The sequence below is a fragment of the Aricia agestis genome, chromosome 11, assembly GCF_905147365.1.
Source record: "Aricia agestis chromosome 11, ilAriAges1.1, whole genome shotgun sequence".
NCBI lineage: Eukaryota > Metazoa > Arthropoda > Insecta > Lepidoptera > Lycaenidae > Aricia > Aricia agestis.
Genome location: NC_056416.1, coordinates 2,675,985 through 2,693,434, shown reverse-complemented (window position 1 = coordinate 2,693,434; position 17,450 = coordinate 2,675,985). Strand labels below are relative to the sequence as shown.

At 38.7% G+C, this 17,450-nt stretch overlaps 2 protein-coding genes across 2 annotated transcripts in view; one reads left to right on the top strand and one right to left on the bottom strand.

The window, feature by feature from the left end:
* The window catches only part of LOC121731923 (SEC14-like protein 2), a 67,976-nt gene extending 54,257 nt beyond the window's left edge, over positions 1 to 13,719 (top strand). Inside the window, exons 3-10 of the mRNA XM_042121622.1 lie at positions 3,050 to 3,093; positions 3,815 to 3,932; positions 5,015 to 5,166; positions 8,988 to 9,126; positions 11,680 to 11,879; positions 12,273 to 12,418; positions 12,724 to 12,872; positions 13,200 to 13,719. Of these exons, the coding sequence (XP_041977556.1) occupies positions 3,050 to 3,093; positions 3,815 to 3,932; positions 5,015 to 5,166; positions 8,988 to 9,126; positions 11,680 to 11,879; positions 12,273 to 12,418; positions 12,724 to 12,872; positions 13,200 to 13,324 (1,073 nt within the window). The 3' untranslated portion in view covers positions 13,325 to 13,719. The remainder of the gene's footprint in view (positions 1 to 3,049; positions 3,094 to 3,814; positions 3,933 to 5,014; positions 5,167 to 8,987; positions 9,127 to 11,679; positions 11,880 to 12,272; positions 12,419 to 12,723; positions 12,873 to 13,199) is intronic.
* A 1,804-nt stretch (positions 13,720 to 15,523) lies between these two features.
* LOC121731926 (thioredoxin domain-containing protein 17-like) lies at positions 15,524 to 16,941 on the bottom strand. The gene is made up of 3 exons (XM_042121625.1): positions 16,702 to 16,941; positions 16,439 to 16,520; positions 15,524 to 15,826 (listed from the first exon to the last, which is right to left on the bottom strand). Exons 1-3 carry the CDS (start codon positions 16,850 to 16,852, stop codon positions 15,673 to 15,675), a joined length of 387 nt encoding a protein of 128 aa, XP_041977559.1. The 5' UTR covers positions 16,853 to 16,941; the 3' UTR covers positions 15,524 to 15,672.
* Between the last annotated feature and the right edge of the window lie 509 nt (positions 16,942 to 17,450).

Genomic DNA, 17,450 nt, shown 5'->3' with positions numbered 1-17,450 from the left:
AGCAAGTAGGTGCTCTACTTTCATCATTACGACGCGACGTAGAGCCAGGTGACGCCACGTTAAGAGGATTCCACACCGCCATTTTTCCCATACAAACGCTGTCCCCTTTTTCCTCCCTGGATAATGCTAGTAGAGTTATAATTTTTTTCCTGAATATCTACGGCCACTAATACAATGTCCCTATGTTTTCCTTTTTTTCATAATTTAATTATTAAATAAGATATGAACGTTCAAAAACCCAAAAAAATGGCCAGATTTTCCACTGTGTTCAAACGTCCAGAAAACAGATTTGGATAGATTATACAAAAAAAGCAAAACATAGGAACACAGCTCAAGCCTTTTTTTAATCTTTAATGAAAAAAGTACTTAAATCGGTTAAGTTTTGGAAAAGGAATCAGGGGACAACGAATCGTTGATTTTCTGGATTTTCTGCAGTTGTCTCTATCGCGTTCTGCGGTATAGGCTTGAGGTAAGGGAGACAGCTATAGATATTACACGTACTTTTTTTTCATTTCTCTAGCTGCTGTGGTATCCTCTTAAAGTAAAAAAATCGTTTTGGATAATATGTTTTAGATCGCTTGTTTTGAGGCCGGGTCGGCCTCTCATAGAAAACAATAAGAAATGGACCAGCAAGAAATGGAAAGGGCGTAACTGCAGGCCCGGATCTACGTTTTAGAAAGGGGGGAGCAAAATTCCAATTTGCCGCCCTCTAAGCAAAAATAGGTAATAATTTTCATGGTCACATAGGTTTTCACCGCAGAACGAGTTCTACGGAACTTTGTTGAATTGAACTGGCGGTGGTGGGAAGTCACGGCGAGGGCCCTGGCGACAAGGGACGCCTCCAAGTCTTTTAACAACAAATATAATTCTGCGAAACAACGTTGACGGGGTAGCGCGGTGGGCGACCGGTGGCGCACGCGGCGGTGAAGAAAGCGGCAAAAGATTGGGAGGTTGCCTCCGTCCGCCCCCCAATCTTTGCCGCCCGGGGCAAGTGCACCCTCTCGCCCCTAGATCCGGGCCTGGGCGTAAGCGACAAAATGGTTTTTGTCGCGTAATTTCAAAACCATAAATTATATTTTAGGTATATACTTAAGTAAGCTATGGGCAAATTATAGTGTTTACTTGAACTTATCTATGTACAAATTTTGGAAGCTTCAATCACTCTCCTCTGTTTGCAAAATTAGAATCCCTGTTTTTATAGAGGTCTTTTTGATTAATTATTCTGTGTTATAAAAGTTGACCAATCGTGTTATGCTATGGGTAATTCAAAGATAAAGACATGATGAATACTGGCAATGAACTTTAATTTCTTAGCTTTAGTCACTGTTGAGAAAAATCGATATCGCTGCAGCTAAATTATCAAGGCGTCACCTTACGAAATATATATAGGGATCTACTACCTTTTTAAAACAATATTTTTTTATTATTTTAAACACTCTGAAGCCTCTTAGGCTTTTTAGATATGGTTGCCTTTAACATCTGCTTTAAAGGTATTTTCGAGAAATCAGATAGAATTAGCGGATTCGTTGCTCTTGGTACGGTTTTAACCATCAACCTACCAACGAAATACTTTTATGGCACGCATTACAATGCAGAGCAAATTACATCAAAAAAACAATATTGGACTTTACAATTATAATTATTGCTTTTTTTTTTTTAATGAAATAAGGGGGCAAACGAGCAAACAGGTCACCTGATGGAAAGCAACTTCCGTCGCCCATGGACACTCGCAGCATCAGAAGAGCTGCAAGTGCGTTGCCGGCCTTTTAAGAGGGAATAGGGCAATAGCGGAGGGTAGGGAAGGGAATAGGGTAGGGGTTAGGGGATTGGGCCTCCGGTAAACTCACTCACTCGGCGAAACACAGCGCAAGTGCTGTTTCACGCCGGTTTTCTGTGAGAACGTGGTATTTATCCGGTCGAGCCGGCCCATTCGTGCCGAAGCATGGCTCTCCCACGTATAAATTTACTTATTAGACAACGTATACTTATCGTCTGTTAAAACTGCACTTAAAAGTTGAATAATATATAAGTAAGAACATTTCCTCATAGTACTTTAGAGCATACTATGGGTTATTGACCGCTGCGAAACCAGTATAGCTTGGAAATAGACTCTACAGCCATAATATTATTACCACATAATATTACCATAAGTTGTAGTCTAATTTTATATCTGGATGCCAATATTGCCTAATACATGCTAATTTCATTAAAGATAATAATGCTTTTGTTTTCTTTTTAACCGACTTAAAAAAAGGAAGTTATCAATTCGACGTATGTATGTAATACTTCCAGAACTGCCCAGCTTTCGTATGTTTACTCTATATCAGCGTCTGAAAAAATGTGCCTTAAAGAGTGTACTTATGTAATATTATGCACGTAATTTGTTTGTGTTCGTATATCTCCGAAGTCGGTGCACTACTTTTTGGAGATAGGAAATTATCATACAATTTTGAAGTCGGTTTTATCTTTTTAAAATACTATTAATACTCGTATAGCTCAGTTAGGTTAGCGCCTCCGTGGTCCAGTGGTTTAGAGCGTGTCTCTTGACTCGGAGGTCGTGGGTTCGATTCCCGCGTTGGAAACATATTGCTATTTCCATGTTTGGCTAGGCCAATGCAGGCTGATCACCTGATTGTCTGACAAGTAAAATGATCCATGCGTCGGGTCGGGTGCTGGTGAGCATGTCAAAAGTCGGTCCTGCGCCTGATCTCTCGCCAGTCGCGTCGGTCTTCCGTCCCACTGGGTTTATATGAGAGTAAAGGAATAGAGAGTGTACTGCGCACACACTATAAAATTACTCCTGCGTACCTGGCCTGGTTTCAATGAAACCGGCCACCGTCACCGAAACCGGTATCATTATTATTATAGCAGTACTGTTGTTTTCATTTTTGAATTTGATATCGGTAGACTTTGCTGGTATGCGATGCATCATGAAATCAGGTTTACATGGATAATTTGAATGATTGCATACCTTTCTAACCGACTTCTAAAAAAGAAATACTTAGGTAGCTCCATGTTCATTTGTATTAATATTTATTTTTTATTTCAGCCAGACAATGGGATGCTGATGCTGCAGAGAAAATGCTGAGAGCTGTAAGTCTAACTTTATACATATGAAAGGGGTCTTGATTTCGTAAAGCTTACCTACTGGGGAGGAGGTGAGGTGTACCTAATAATTATTTATTGTACAAAGAAAAAAGCAGATAAAACTAGTTTTGAAAAACCAATAATGTTTTATTTAGTCAACAATCACACTTAACTGTCGGACGAACTTTTTTTTTTTTTTTTTAATGAAATAAGGGGGCAAGCGAGCAAACGGGTCACCTGATGGAAAGCAACTTCCGTCGCCCATGGACACTCGCAGCATCAGAAGAGCTGCAGGTGCGTTGCCGGCCTTTTAAGAGGGAATAGGGTAATAGGGGAGGGTAGAGATGGGAAGGGAAGGGAAGGGAATAGGGGAGGGTAGGGAAGGGAATAGGGGAGGGTAGGGAAGGGAATAGGGGAGGGTAGGAAAGGGAATAGGGTAGGGGATTGGGCCTCCGGTAAACTCACTCACTCGGCGAAACACAGCGCAATCGCTGTTTCACGCCGGTTTTCTGTGAGAACGTGGTATTTCGGAGAAATACCATAATACCAGAAGAAATACCATACTAAATACGAATTTAGTACTCAGCATCAGCAATAACATTAAAACTTCAAAAATTTTGCTCAGGATATTATGTCGATTAAATACACCTTTGTGGCAGTTTCTGACAATCAAGGCAAGAGTGGTGCTGATACAAATACATTTATTTAAATTATTGTCATTTTACAGTCACTGAAGTGGCGCGAGAAATGGGCAGTGGATTCCCTCTTAGACTCCAGGCAGCCGCCGAAGATGGAGAAATACGTTCCGTGCGGCCAGGTGGGCTTCGACAAGGAGGGCTCACCAGGCAAGCACATTTTACATCTATATAGTCTCTATATCTATAATTACAGAGTATAATACCTCTATAATCTATATATACTCTATAGACTCTACATATAATATTATTATATCGATAGGCTCCAGACCAAGCTTAGTCGCACCTTGCATCAGAAGTGATGTTTATCTATGCGATGTGCATATTCAGGTCATTTCAGGTCAGGATCATATGGTCCAGTTACACGTCGTCTATGTAGGCTCTACCTATATTAGTCGCTTCCAAACTTACACGCCCACTTTCCTATCCTTCTAAGGAATACCTTCTATGCTCCCAGGGGCTAAAGTGGATCAAATTTTTATAGCAAAAACTACTGGCGGCGTTGTGACTTTATTGTTATGGGTAAATGGGCCCCTAGACGAGCAATTTTATTGTCAATGTCACGCATAAATTTTATTGAACAGTTTATTTGACAATTAGGTTGAAGGCGCGCGATGTTCAATATCAACCCTAGACGGTCAATAATATTATGCAATACCACAGAATACATATTAGTTGGCAATACGTGATATTGATAATAAAATTGCTCGTCTAGGCGGCCGGTTAGGCCACATTTGGCTAACGTGAAGGCCTGATAGACGTACGAACTTAAAGCACGCGGGTTTTAAGTTCGCGAACTTACTCGGCTCGACGTCGGTGACACACGAGAATCGCTCACACTGGATTACCATGTCCCCAGGCTCGCGTCTCGCGGCTCTTCGCTGACTGACACACAGGCGAATAGATCGTCGAGAAATAAGTCCGCGTACTTACTAGCACGTCATCACCTCTTTTACTAAGGCAGCACATTGGACTAACGTAAAGAGTACGAAATGTCGCTTACAACTTGTGGCCAAGTAGGACTATACACGCTGGCCCACTGCGCTGGCTCAATGTGTTGGCCCAATGTGTACAGCCTTAAAAATTCAATCCTACTAAGGTGCTAGGTCTACCTTCCATCTACCATTCTGAACCATACAAAATGCGATAGATTTCATTAATATCTAATATTCTAATACTCTGAGTCTGCTCACCTGCTCATTCTTACTACTTACTACTGTATCTTATTCCAGTGGTGATCGTGCCGTTTATAAGTCTGGACATAGTGGGTTTGCTGCACGCCGCCACTAAGTCCGACATGATCCGCATCATCATCAGGGTGCTGGAGACCAACCTCGCTATCGCCAGAAAGCAGGCGGAGACGCATGGACCAGCTGCGTTGAAGGTATGGTAGCTGAACAACTAGATATACCTTGAGCCATGTCTGTAATTCTGTATTTGTCTCTCATTTGCTCATGATATTGCTATCGTATACCAATCCGCCAGTCAGGAATTACAGAGTAAGTATGTACAGTGTTTTTTTTTAATCCGTGGGTCGCGACCTCCTGGGGTCGCATCATTAAAGAAGGTTGAAAAATACTGACTTAGTATAATGACGAAAGAGACAAATAGATATGAGTCAATGCAAGAATTTGTGCAAGACAATCAGCAAATGTATCTCCTACCTCGACCTAACTTTTCTTTGATTATAAGCCATTTTTTAATCTGCTGTCCTATACTTACCCTACCTACCTGAGTGTAGTAGGCACCTATCAACTGAAACAACAAAAAAACTTCCTAAACATCGTTAAAACAGTGACCTACACAAAAGTCGTGACAAACAAACACCTTCACCTTGAAAAACGACCTTGCTGCTATAGCCCACTTTCCACGTATTTTTGAGCTCCACAGGCCCTTTATTAGGTTCGTATAATATGAAGCAGCCATCGTTCTCTATGAACGCATTTTGGACAACATTTAAATATGGTGTTTTATTGTTGAACAATCAAAAGAAAGACATTTATAAGATATTTCGGCAACATAACTGACACCATACAATTACGCTCACTTCAAAGATTAACTTGCTAATTCCCCTAATTTGAATACATAAACAATCATCAACATCATCATCTTCAACATTATCATCATCGATTGCACATTTGCCAGAATGTGTACCTGGTGTATCCTCTGGATGTGTCCCAGTATGGAGCACTAGGATGTGTTCCATCCCAGGGCGCTCGCTCTGTATACATTATCTAGAGCGCCCTGGGAGACCAGGTGCAATTATATTATAGTATATTGTCGCATCGCGTCGTCGGAATAAAAATAGGACAGAACACGATAGAAGAAGATATTACAATACTTATAGCTCACTTAATTCGCTTTGCTTCTACAACAATAGCATAGCAGTCGGTCCATTCACCCTCATTCGTTTTTAAAACATTTGACTCCACTTCTTTCAACGATCAGAAACTCATAAAAGTTAAAACGTATCCGACGTGATCCGATTCCTTGCGGCCGTGACAGCGGCGCTTGACCCAGAAACTGCGCCTGCAATGTTTGACTGGCCTCGCGGTCGCTATATAAGGCTACTGTACCAGACCGATACCTGTTTGTCTGCCAATCCTGCGTGGAAATTTCCTTGCCCTTTCGTTTCATCATCATCGGTGCTTTCATCATTATAACCTGTTTTGGTTAAAACAGGAAAATCTTTAAAAAGATTCCTGGGTGGAATATCTCGGATGATGGATACCCACAAACCCCTGCGATTGTCAGTCTTTACAAAGACTGACAATCGCTGCTATAGCACATAATATTATGTGCTCTCATATGAGAGTCGTAGAAAGTGTAGGGTCGACGCATCACGCTTTGTCAAATATTACATTTTGGTTTTGCTGAGATGAAAACGATTGAAACTTGACCAACCACGCCTCGTTTCAACAACATATTTTATCAATTAACTGGAAAATAGAGACCCTAACTTTTGTCGTTGATTGATAGAGAGAGAGAGAAAGAGCACATACATAGCGCGCTGGGTTAATTAATACATAGATAAACGTAGATAACACATTACACAATCAATACACACAGGCGCATGTGCCCATAAAGGTCAAAGTTCAAGTATATTGCAATTCAATATTAAATATGCCTGCAAAATAATAATCTATACTATAATATTATAAATGCGAAAGTATCTCTGCCGCCAAAACTTCCGAACCGATTGTAATGAAATTTTGTATACAGATAGTCTAAAGCCTGAGAAAGGACATATGCTACTTTTTTACTGGAAAAAAGGGTTGTAAGGGGGTGAAAATGCGTAAATTTGTTCAAATTAAGTTCCAAAAATTCATAATAGATGGCGCCGTACGTCTCCTACATCGCGCTGACGCTTGCTCAAAAGTCTTTCTATAAGAGGTGGTATCATCTTACATTCAAGTTTAGATTTTTTTCGATTGTTATTTCTTTTCTAGGTTATTAAATAACTCAGTACTTTATCTATGCAGTGACGTAACCTTAAACCTATCAATGATAAATAGTTTATTGCCTATGGGTAAAGTTGTGTAATTGGGGGGCTAAATATTAAGCTTTAAAATTTGGGATAAAATATAAAGTTTTATAAAATGGCATAAAATGTAAAGTATAAAGTTTAAATTAATTTAAAAAATGAAATATTATGTGCACACTGCACAGCTGTTTTGATTTAAGGGGTACCAGGGTTTTTTATAAAAGCTTTTAACACCAATTTTGTTGACATCGCGCGCTATAAACTGAAGTTCACGCGGACGAAGTCGCGGGCAACAGCTAGTATCAAATATTTCATAATTTATCACCGTTAACCCACCTACGCAACATAACAAAGTTCATTGACTTTTAAGATAAATAATTATCAGCTGTCTAATTTGTCTAGCGATTATGTTACCTTGGGACTGATCACCTCTCATAATAATTAATCATATCTTTTCAAATTCATTAGCCATTTAGAGCTCGAAAACGTTTCTAAATATTCGTTAGCATTAATGTCTTGACTGACTAACAGATGGAACTAGAACAAAAAAACTAGAATATTTAGTATTATAAATTCTGTCTAGATTAAAAATGGCATTTTGATGTTTTACCGACTACCGTTGTGTTGTTGTGTTATTTACTATCATATTATGTATTGTCATATTATTATAAGTGTAAAAGTGTGTCTGTCTGTCGGTTTGTCTGTTACCTCTTCACGTCCAAACCGCTGAACCGTATTTGCTTAAAATTTAATATGAAGATATTTTGAGTCCCGGGAAAAGACAAAGGATAGGATATTTTTGTCCCGGAAAAATGTAGGGTTCCCGACGTTTACCGCGCAATTTTAGCGCAATAGAGTTCTCTACGACAAGTGTCAACTTTTTTTTATCCTCGACCTCCTATGAAATATTATAGGGTTAGGTGAAAGTAAATGTAAAAGTTTTGATAGATTGGTTGTTTGTGTTCCTTATTGTGCACATTAGTCACGGTAAACGCGAGAGACATGAGAAAGTTTCAACTAATACTGTATCATAAGTTAGTTGAAACTTGAATGCTCGACAATAACTGCACAATAATCCAAAGACCAATTAATATGCCAGCTAGGTAAAAGTCACTCAGTTAAAATCATGTTATTTTTGTTTCTCGTATGTACCAAAGAATAGTTTAAATGATATTTTGCTCTAGGTTACCTCTAACTCGAATTGGCGGGGGTGAACCTTACAAGTTTGAGAGTGACCAAATGACATTTTACAATATAGCGGACAGCGGTGTTATTTCCGACAGAGCCATATAAATTGGAAATTAATGTCATCGACGCGCCAAAACTTCTCTGTAAATAATATAAAATTCCCTGTTACACGAGGTCTGGCATGAGTTCAGTCCATCAGTCACACACTGACACCAGAATGATGGCTGGATAGTATGTAAGTAATAAAAAAATGATCAGTCCGTCAATAGCTTTGTCCACACTGTGCCTTTTTTTGTTCATCAAGGGCATGCGTTATAGCGCAGTCAACATCGCACGTGAGGCATGCCTGCGACGCTATGACACTTTTCTTTCCAAGGCGGGTGGATTTTGACGCGTTTAATTATTGAATATGCCAAACGAAAGTTGAATAAAAAGATGATGACATAAATTGAAGATGTAATTGCATAGTGTGGGGTTAATCCGTCACAGCCCACAGGTCAGAGATGTGACAGACAATCTCGCGTCTCTTGCAGGTGACAGTGATATTCGACCTGGACGGCTTCAACATACGCGAGTTCGCGTGGAAGCCGGCGACGCAGCTGGTGTTCTCCTGCCTGCAGATGTACGAGGCCAACTACCCCGAGATACTCAAAGTCTGCTACGTTGTTAACGGTAAGAGGCTACTGTCTAACGGTCAGAAAGATTTTGGGATGACGTAATTTAAATGAAGATTTTAAAGTAAACTTCATACATATTGCACAATAAAATTGATCGTCTAGGGGCCCGCTAACAGCCAGACAGATTTTCTGATGACTTAACTTGAATTTAAATGAAGATTTTGAAGCAAACTTCATACATTTTCTGTAAATTTTTCATTAAAGGTATTATTTTGTGCGTTCGTAAGAGCTATAAAGGTGTAACAAAACATAGTGATAATATTTTAGGGTGTGTAGAGTCCCCTGTATGGAATACACTGTGAAAGTAGCAACGCCGAAAGAGCAACTTTTTTAAACTTTTTTATGGGTAAATTCACGCACGCACTGGCGCGCTTGCCCATACAAATCACAAAAAAATAGTCTAATGCCTACGTATTACTTATTATCTAATACAGTGTTTCCCAACCGGTGGTCCGCGGACTCATACCGCAAGTATGTATATGACGTATGGGGGTCCGCGGTGTCATCTCTGAAGTCTGAACCATGTATGTATATGTCGCAGCCGACTGGTTTAAATAGCCGTTTAATCAAACAGCTAGCCCTTTGACTGAACAACGCCATTCAATCACATGTCTAGCTTTTATATTGAATATTTTAGTCGCTCAAAACGTTCAACACTACAGCTGATTCAAAAGCCGCCGTCTAATTGAAGTAGTTCAGCGCGCACCGCTGCGGCGCTAGGTGCGTTTTATTTACAATATGGCGTCAACTAGCAGGTGTTTGTTGGTGTTTGTGGTTGTTTTTCGGAAAGAAAGTAGTTAATAACAGTTACAAGTGTTATTAAAGAGACAAAAATTGTGGAGGCACATACGAGTGAATTAAAATTTCAACAAATATTCGAGGAGAAATTACGGGATTATGAAATGGATGGACGCAGCCTCCCCCGAAAGGGGGGTTCAGGGGGTTCAGAGCCCCCCGTCAAAACAAAAACAAACACAATCCAGAAAGTCCAAAAGTTGGTTAGGTTAGGTTAGAACTTAGACCACAACACAGAGGGAGCCGAGCGAGCGCAGCGAGCGTGCTGCGGCAGCAGCCGGCGACCGCTGTCAAATAAAAGGGGGGCACGGGGGCCCCCGCCAAAACAAAAACAAACCAGTTGGCTAAGCGTCGTCTAGCTGTAGCGTTGAACGTTGTAGTCAACAAGTCGGCTAAACGACGTATAGCCGTGTGATTGAATGGTGTTGTTCAGTCAAAGGGCTAGCTGTTTGGTTGAACGGCTATTTAAACCAGTCGGCTGCGACATATACATAAATGCTAATATCTCGTAATCGCTACGCTTATACTAAGCACGACGAATTCGATTTTTTTGCTGTTTATTTTTAAGAGGGCCGTGAAAACTGAAAACTGTGCTGATTTTCTAGGTGTCCGTAGCTGCTAGAGATAGAGCCATGATGCGCAAGGTGTTCCTGCGCATCGCGGCCCCCCGAGTAGCGGGTTGGTGTCGGGTCTGCAAAATGTAGATGATCGCCGGTAGAGTTGCGGCGGTTCTATCGTACCCGCAACTCTGCCTTAAGCGATGAGTGGAGCACCATGGGGTTTTAGTGGGTAGACTACAGGAGTCCCACATACCCCGGCCGATATCCCCAATTTGACGGGGATGCGTAAAGCATTTCCCCATGTTAAAAGGTGTCCGTAGCTGAGAAAGGTTGGGCAACGCTGATCTAATAGATAAACCATTGCGTAATCACAGTAACCATTGTAGTTATCTTCAATGCTTATAGGCAATAAAACTGAGGTGCTAAAACATCTGACATTAAAAAGCTTTTACGGCGTTCGCGTTGTTCTTTACAAAGACAAGAAAACACGCCCTGCCTTGAGATAAAACTTGTTTACAAATAACTTTAAAAGCTAGTCTGTTCATTAGTATCACCATGAGTTGTAAATTTAAAAACAAACCTGCAGTCTGTAACAATTAGTTAACAACTAATGAACTAACACTAGGTATGGCGCAGCGCGGTGATTACAATCTGGTCGCTGGGAATAATGAAGACAGCTTGATTTTGAATTGAATGTCCTGAATCTATGATTTATACCATGGCAAACGAAATACATAGGTACCTTTCCTTTCAAAAATGGTATAGGATAGAATATAAGAAAACGCATGTTTGTATGAATATAATATGTGCGGACGCCACAAAGGAAGATCTTCCAACCGAGCGAGGTGTAAAGTTCGGTCAGACCGAAGCCCACGTGATACATTTCAGCTGTCTTATATTATATGTATACGCGCTCAGAAAACTTCGATAGCGCGATGCAGGAATGTCAGGCGAATTGTGGGTACCGCCACAAAACTAAACTTAAACATGCCGAATTACGGCTTTGTAGGCCCTATAGTCTCTGAGCAAAACCGCGGACAGACAGACGGACAGACCGAAACTATAAGGGTTCCTTGCCCTAAAAACACAATGCAGAATCTAAAAGAAACAGCTGCAGTTCCTTCCAGATGACCTTCCATTCACATTCCTGTACAGTTGTACAGCAAACAACTAAAACCCATTAAAATTTCCAGCGCCGGCGGTATTCTCCCTCGCGTTCGCTATCGTCAAGAAGTTCATACGTGAGCAGACGATAGAGAAGATCCAGATCTACGGAAATGACGCGCGCAAGTGGCAGGCGAAGGTGCTGAGCAAAGTGGATAAGGACCAGCTACCGGTCTACTATGGTGGGACATTGATGGACGAGACAGGAGACCCAAGGTGTCCGACTATTGTGAGTGATGAACAGCACTATGTCCTAAACCGTCCTTTTTAAGCGTCTACATGTATGCCACTGGATCGGGAACTCACCCGGCGAGAGAATCGCTGTAAGGCATAAATAATATCAAGCATATTTTTAAATAGCATGTAAATATCGGGTAAATGTAAGGCAATAAGTTTAGTTGGCTTCGTCAGTCTTCACTTTAGCGTGTGCTCTTCGACATCAAGCTAAGACCATCTATATCAAGCTTACCAAATCAGTTTTTGACTGGAAAACAAAATACTAACCAGCATTTTATTTTATTGGGTGAAAATATAATCAATCTATATAGAAGCAAATTTAGTCACCCGGCTCACCCCACAGAAAGAAACTTAACCAGTAACCACATTTTTTACATAATTTCAGGTCAACCTCGGCGGTAAAGTGCCGAAATCCTTATACCTGAAGAACATCCAGCAGGAGAGTGAGAAGGAGTATACCCACGCCACCGTCAAGACCGGTGACAAGCTGGTGGTAGACCTGCTGTGTGGGGACGGCGAGAGTGCGCTGCAGTGAGTATTATTGAGCAGGTTATCGTAATCGAGATTTCAACCCTGGACCCGTACCACGAAACGGTTTTGAGACTCAAACAATCATACGAGAATGGTGAGTCCTACGCTAACAACCGTGTTACTAATTCTTGTCCGATTGTTTGAGTCTCTTTTGAGACTCGGATCGGTTTAGTAGTAGGCCTACTGGTTTGTTCAAAGGTCAAAACACGTTAGTAGCCATTAAGCAGGTTACCCCCTTACAAATAAAAGATCGCTGTGTATGTGCCGCCAGAAATCAGCAGTACTAACAAACAGAAACATTGCAGATGGGACGTCGGTATAGACAGCCACGACATCAAGTTTGTGATCAAGAAGCGAGAGCAGTCCGGGGCTGAGAGCGTCATCTACGGCCCCGTGAAGCTGCAGGAGGGACCGGCGGAGATCGGCGTGCTGCCGGTCACCGGACCCGCTACTAGTGAGTAACGGCCTTAAATTGGCAACATTTTGGCAGAGCCACATGGGCATGATGACAGAGGCGGCGTAAAGCGTGGGCGACATGGGCCTCCGCCCACGGCCTTGCGGTCCACGGGGCCTCGCACACCTTAGACCACGAGGATTTTTTAAAAATATTTACGAGTTTTGATCCTCATATTTTCATAAAGAGTTTTATAAAAGTTTGAGTTTCAGAAAATTCTTTTCCTCATCAAGATCAGTCTTCTTGCGTCATCCATGAGGGGGTTTCACAGAATACATATTGCCCTCATCAAATTTAGGTCTTTAATTTTAACATTTTCTTTTTCAGTATCTGTGATATTCGACAACAAGAGTTCATACTTGAGAAGCAAAAAGATTTACTATGATGTGGCCGTGACCGCCAACCTCACAGAGCTGGTCACAGACACACCGGAAGACAACACTGCACTGTGATATAGTTTTACAGCTCGACAAGGCTTTAAATGAACGTGGCGAGAAAAGGAACTAATACTTCCATCATACAAAAACGTCATTTTTGACAGTTCTCCTTTACTAGGAGTGCCCCGTCTACGTTCATAAGCCTTGGAGCACTTTAAGAATAAGTTCGAAGAAATTTATTCATAGGCAGTTGACAGACCTGCGTCATTGGGTCAAATCATGCCAATAACCAATTCAAAGTTGTGATGGTTGTGATGTGGTTGTGATCCGTCGGATAGGTTAGGTTGACCGTGACATAACGCGAACAAATTTCGTAGGTCCGTCAACTACTTATGAATGAATTTCTTTGATGGTACATTTGAGATAACAAGCATGAAGATCATAATTTTTATAGTAATAGGGAAATATATAGTTCATAATATAAAATAGGTTGTCTTATACTATAATATTGTGTTTGTTTTTGTAAGTTGACAATATTAGCAAATGTAGGTATATAAATTGTAGTAAACATATATAAAAAAAAAATATACAGTAAAGACTGAGTACATATTTTTTTAAAAACAAATTCATTCTTTTGAATTTTAGTACAGTCGTAAATTTAGTTGTTTCATTCTTCTTACTTTGTAAAATAGGTAAGTAATGAAAAAGAAAAGTTAGTATTTTAACTTAATTTAAGAGGTTGTTTTATTGTTATGAATAAAGAGACATCTGTGATATCAAGGTATTTGGTTTTTGACTCACATGTGAATCCATAAAACTTTTGTTTCATGTGACTACTGCTAAACTAAAAGGAAAAAAATATCTGGAATGTTTTTCCAATGTAGTACTTTAACTGCTCATTAAATAATAACAATAAAGTTAATCATTTCTCAATAATGACTTTGGTCTTAGGTAAAATATTATAATTTTTATAGCAGGGTTCTTAACTATCTCTCACTGCTTTCAATGAACCTTAAATTATTGGTTGTTTGAAAATAAATTGTTCCTAAAATTTAATTCCTATAATATTAAGTTGTGCTTGTGTTCCTCACATTTAAATTGCATATCATAATATATTTTGTGAATTTGTACAAATAGTGAGTCCAAAATAAAATAATACTGGATGTAGGTCTAGTTATAATTCATATTTTATTTTAGTAAAATGGATGGGAGATATTGTGTTAACTGTTTAGAAAAAATATAATTTTATAGTTACAAAATTACATCCTATAACCTTTTATATAATATATCCTAATATCCGACCGTAAAATTTTGCATGAATCGTTTTTTTCGATCAAATGTATTTTAAAATAATCTTTAGAACGTATAGAATGGATTAATGTTGGGTTGCCTTGTTAAAAGTAGCCGCCAGTACCTCTAATTGAGCAAAATGAAAGCCCGTAATACAAACTTGCGTGTATTCAATAGAAAAGTAAGAGAATTAAGAAGGAATGACATTGAGGAATGACAGGACAATACACATAAAAATAAAAACGCCTGTTAAATAAAAATAGCAATCTTGCGAGTTCTCGACGTCCTCAAATAATGCCAGGCATAATAATTGTAGGCCTCAACATTTGTCATAGGTATACAAAAGTGATGGCAACCCCAGTTTGCGGCTATCCTGCAACTGGCAACCATGGATATTCATGTACAAGATGCATAAAACTTTAATTTGGTATCAAAATTATAAAAAAAATCGATGAAGAACTATGTCTGTTTACGGGCTGGCAACCCTAGGTTGCGGCCGACTTAGAGCTGGCAACCATTTATACCTTATTATCTCACATCATTTTCTTTCAAATGATGTAAAATTTACTGAAAAAAATATACATGCAAATTATGCATTTATCTCATGAACATTCAACTTAATTAGAGGTACTTGCGGCTACTTTTGACAAGGCAACCCAACATTATTCCATTCTATACGTTCTAAAGATTATTTTAAAATATATTTGATCGAAAAAAACGATTCCAGCAGGATTTTACAGTCGGATCCAATACTAATATAATATATATAAATGGCAAATCATTTCATAACATGACACTTATGTACTTAGGTTTTTATGGTGTTGTTATTTGTAAATAATTATGTAATGTTTTGTAAAAATTATTGGTATTAAATTGTAATTATTATGAATGAGTTTTAAACTTCAAAACCTCAATCCTAAAAACATCAGCACATTCCGGATATGTTCCGGATAAATAAAAACATAGTGTAGTAAAAGGACAAAGTTGATAAAAACATTTATTACAGTGATTAAAAATATTTACATCTTACAAAAACCTTATCAAAAATTAAATGATAAGGTTGATAAATTTAAATGTATATTTGTTAAGTACATACATTTTGGATTATATCATCAGGATTAAATAGGATTTCTTTACTCGTCTTCCTCGAATATCATCTGCAGCAGTTCCGCATCAGCACACTGTGTTCCCTCCAGCCTTTGTACCCCTTTCCATTTAATAATAGTCGGGATAACCATCAGTCTTGATCTGTAGTCAGTTCTGAACAAGCAATGGACATCTTTCCATCTGAAAACAACATCATTTTATACACCAGCTACATATTCATTCTATTTTATCTGTAATATAATGTAATTAGTCTGGTGGCGGGACTATTTTGTGTACCCATTACTGCTTTGCAACAATATTGGTATCTTGGTTCACACATGTGAACTGCCAATGAAAAAGGCATGCAGCTTTAAGTCAATGACATTACTCAAACTGAAGACCAGATTTAAATATGCTTTCTATAAAAATATCTATACAAAGTAAATTTAGGTGGCTTTATACAATTTAATCAAATATTTAGAAAAAATTAAGCAACCACACATTTTGGCTATTCTGATCCAGAATCTTCTAATAATAGTTTTGAGCAAATAATTTGATGGATAAACATGATAGTGAAATTTAATATTGATAACAGATATCTGTGTGGGGATTATCACAATCACACAAAGACAATGATAAACAGAAAGTTTGCACTCAAAACCACTTCATGATTGTTAATAACTATGAAATTATGTTTCTAACCAACTTTTTTAATACCTTGATCGTGGGAACAGACACAATAGACTTTCAATTGTTATGCGACAACCGGGTGCATCTTGATGGGTTAATAAAATAGTTTAAATAATCACTTACGCATCTCTTACACCAACATCTACTGACACAAAAGTAACTGGCTTCTTGTATTCATTAAGAAATGCTTTTACCACCGGTTCAGCTGAAAAGTATGAATATTGTTAGAAGAATTTGGAAGTGCAAAATCATATACACTTTGAAGAAGCTGTAAGCTACAATTTTAGAGGCGTATTTTTAGGCATGCCGCATAAAGTACATAATATTATGTTAGCATGGAATCAATTTTAATACAACAAACCAATTGAATCAGTTTACTGCCCTACCTACAACACAATCGGGACACCAGCTATCACCGTTGGGCAGTTTAGTGCCAGTAAAGTAGAAAAACACTGGTAAAGCGTAATTTGTATTTTCGAGATCATTTGTGTAATGATCAAACTCTTCAAATCCCTTCAAATTTACATAAGTAACCATTTTTCTGTTTATTTCTTATAAAATAAAAACTTCAGCTTTTCTTTCGTAGCACGTAAAATAACTTAATTTAAAATTAAAATGAAAAACCCCGACAAAAATATGATGACATTAGTCATGACAATTGACATAAGACATTTGACAAGACAAATGACATTTTTTTTTCAATGGCACTTCGGCTATATAACCATTTATATAATAATAATTTTTCGTGGACCAAAAATTCTTTCAACCATCTTTTTCACCTTTTATTTATTTTTATTTTCATTGAGCCAACAGGCAACAGCTAAGCCTATGACTTATGAGAAGACCAATAATTTTTTGTTACTTTGACAGAACTGGAGCCAATAAGAAGACGTCACCGCGTCGTCACAATTGATTTAGTTACTAAATTAGTACAAGTGGAATCAGATAAGCTTCTAATTAGTCTTCTTTTTAGGATCCTAATTAGAAGTTAGAACTTCTAGATTTAGTCAAATGGAACAAGCGCTTTAAATGAACTGATAAGTGACAAGAAGAAGAACTTTGGCATATTGTGTCTGTGACATTTTGCATATAAGTAAAATTTAAATTTAAAAAAAATAAAACGGTCAACTGTTGA

What these genes read in the sequence shown, in the direction of transcription:
- LOC121731926 (XM_042121625.1), bottom strand. Translation starts at nt 16,852, where the DNA reads ATGGTTACTTATGTAAATTTGAAGGGATTTGAAGAGTTTGATCATTAC. An exon ending in GTGTCCCGATTGTGTTGTAG is followed by an intron (nt 16,521 to 16,701) that starts GTAGGGCAGTAA and finishes CATACTTTTCAG; the next exon opens with CTGAACCGGTGGTAAAAGCA. An exon ending in GATGTTGGTGTAAGAGATGC is followed by an intron (nt 15,827 to 16,438) that starts GTAAGTGATTAT and finishes TGTTGTTTTCAG; the next exon opens with ATGGAAAGATGTCCATTGCT.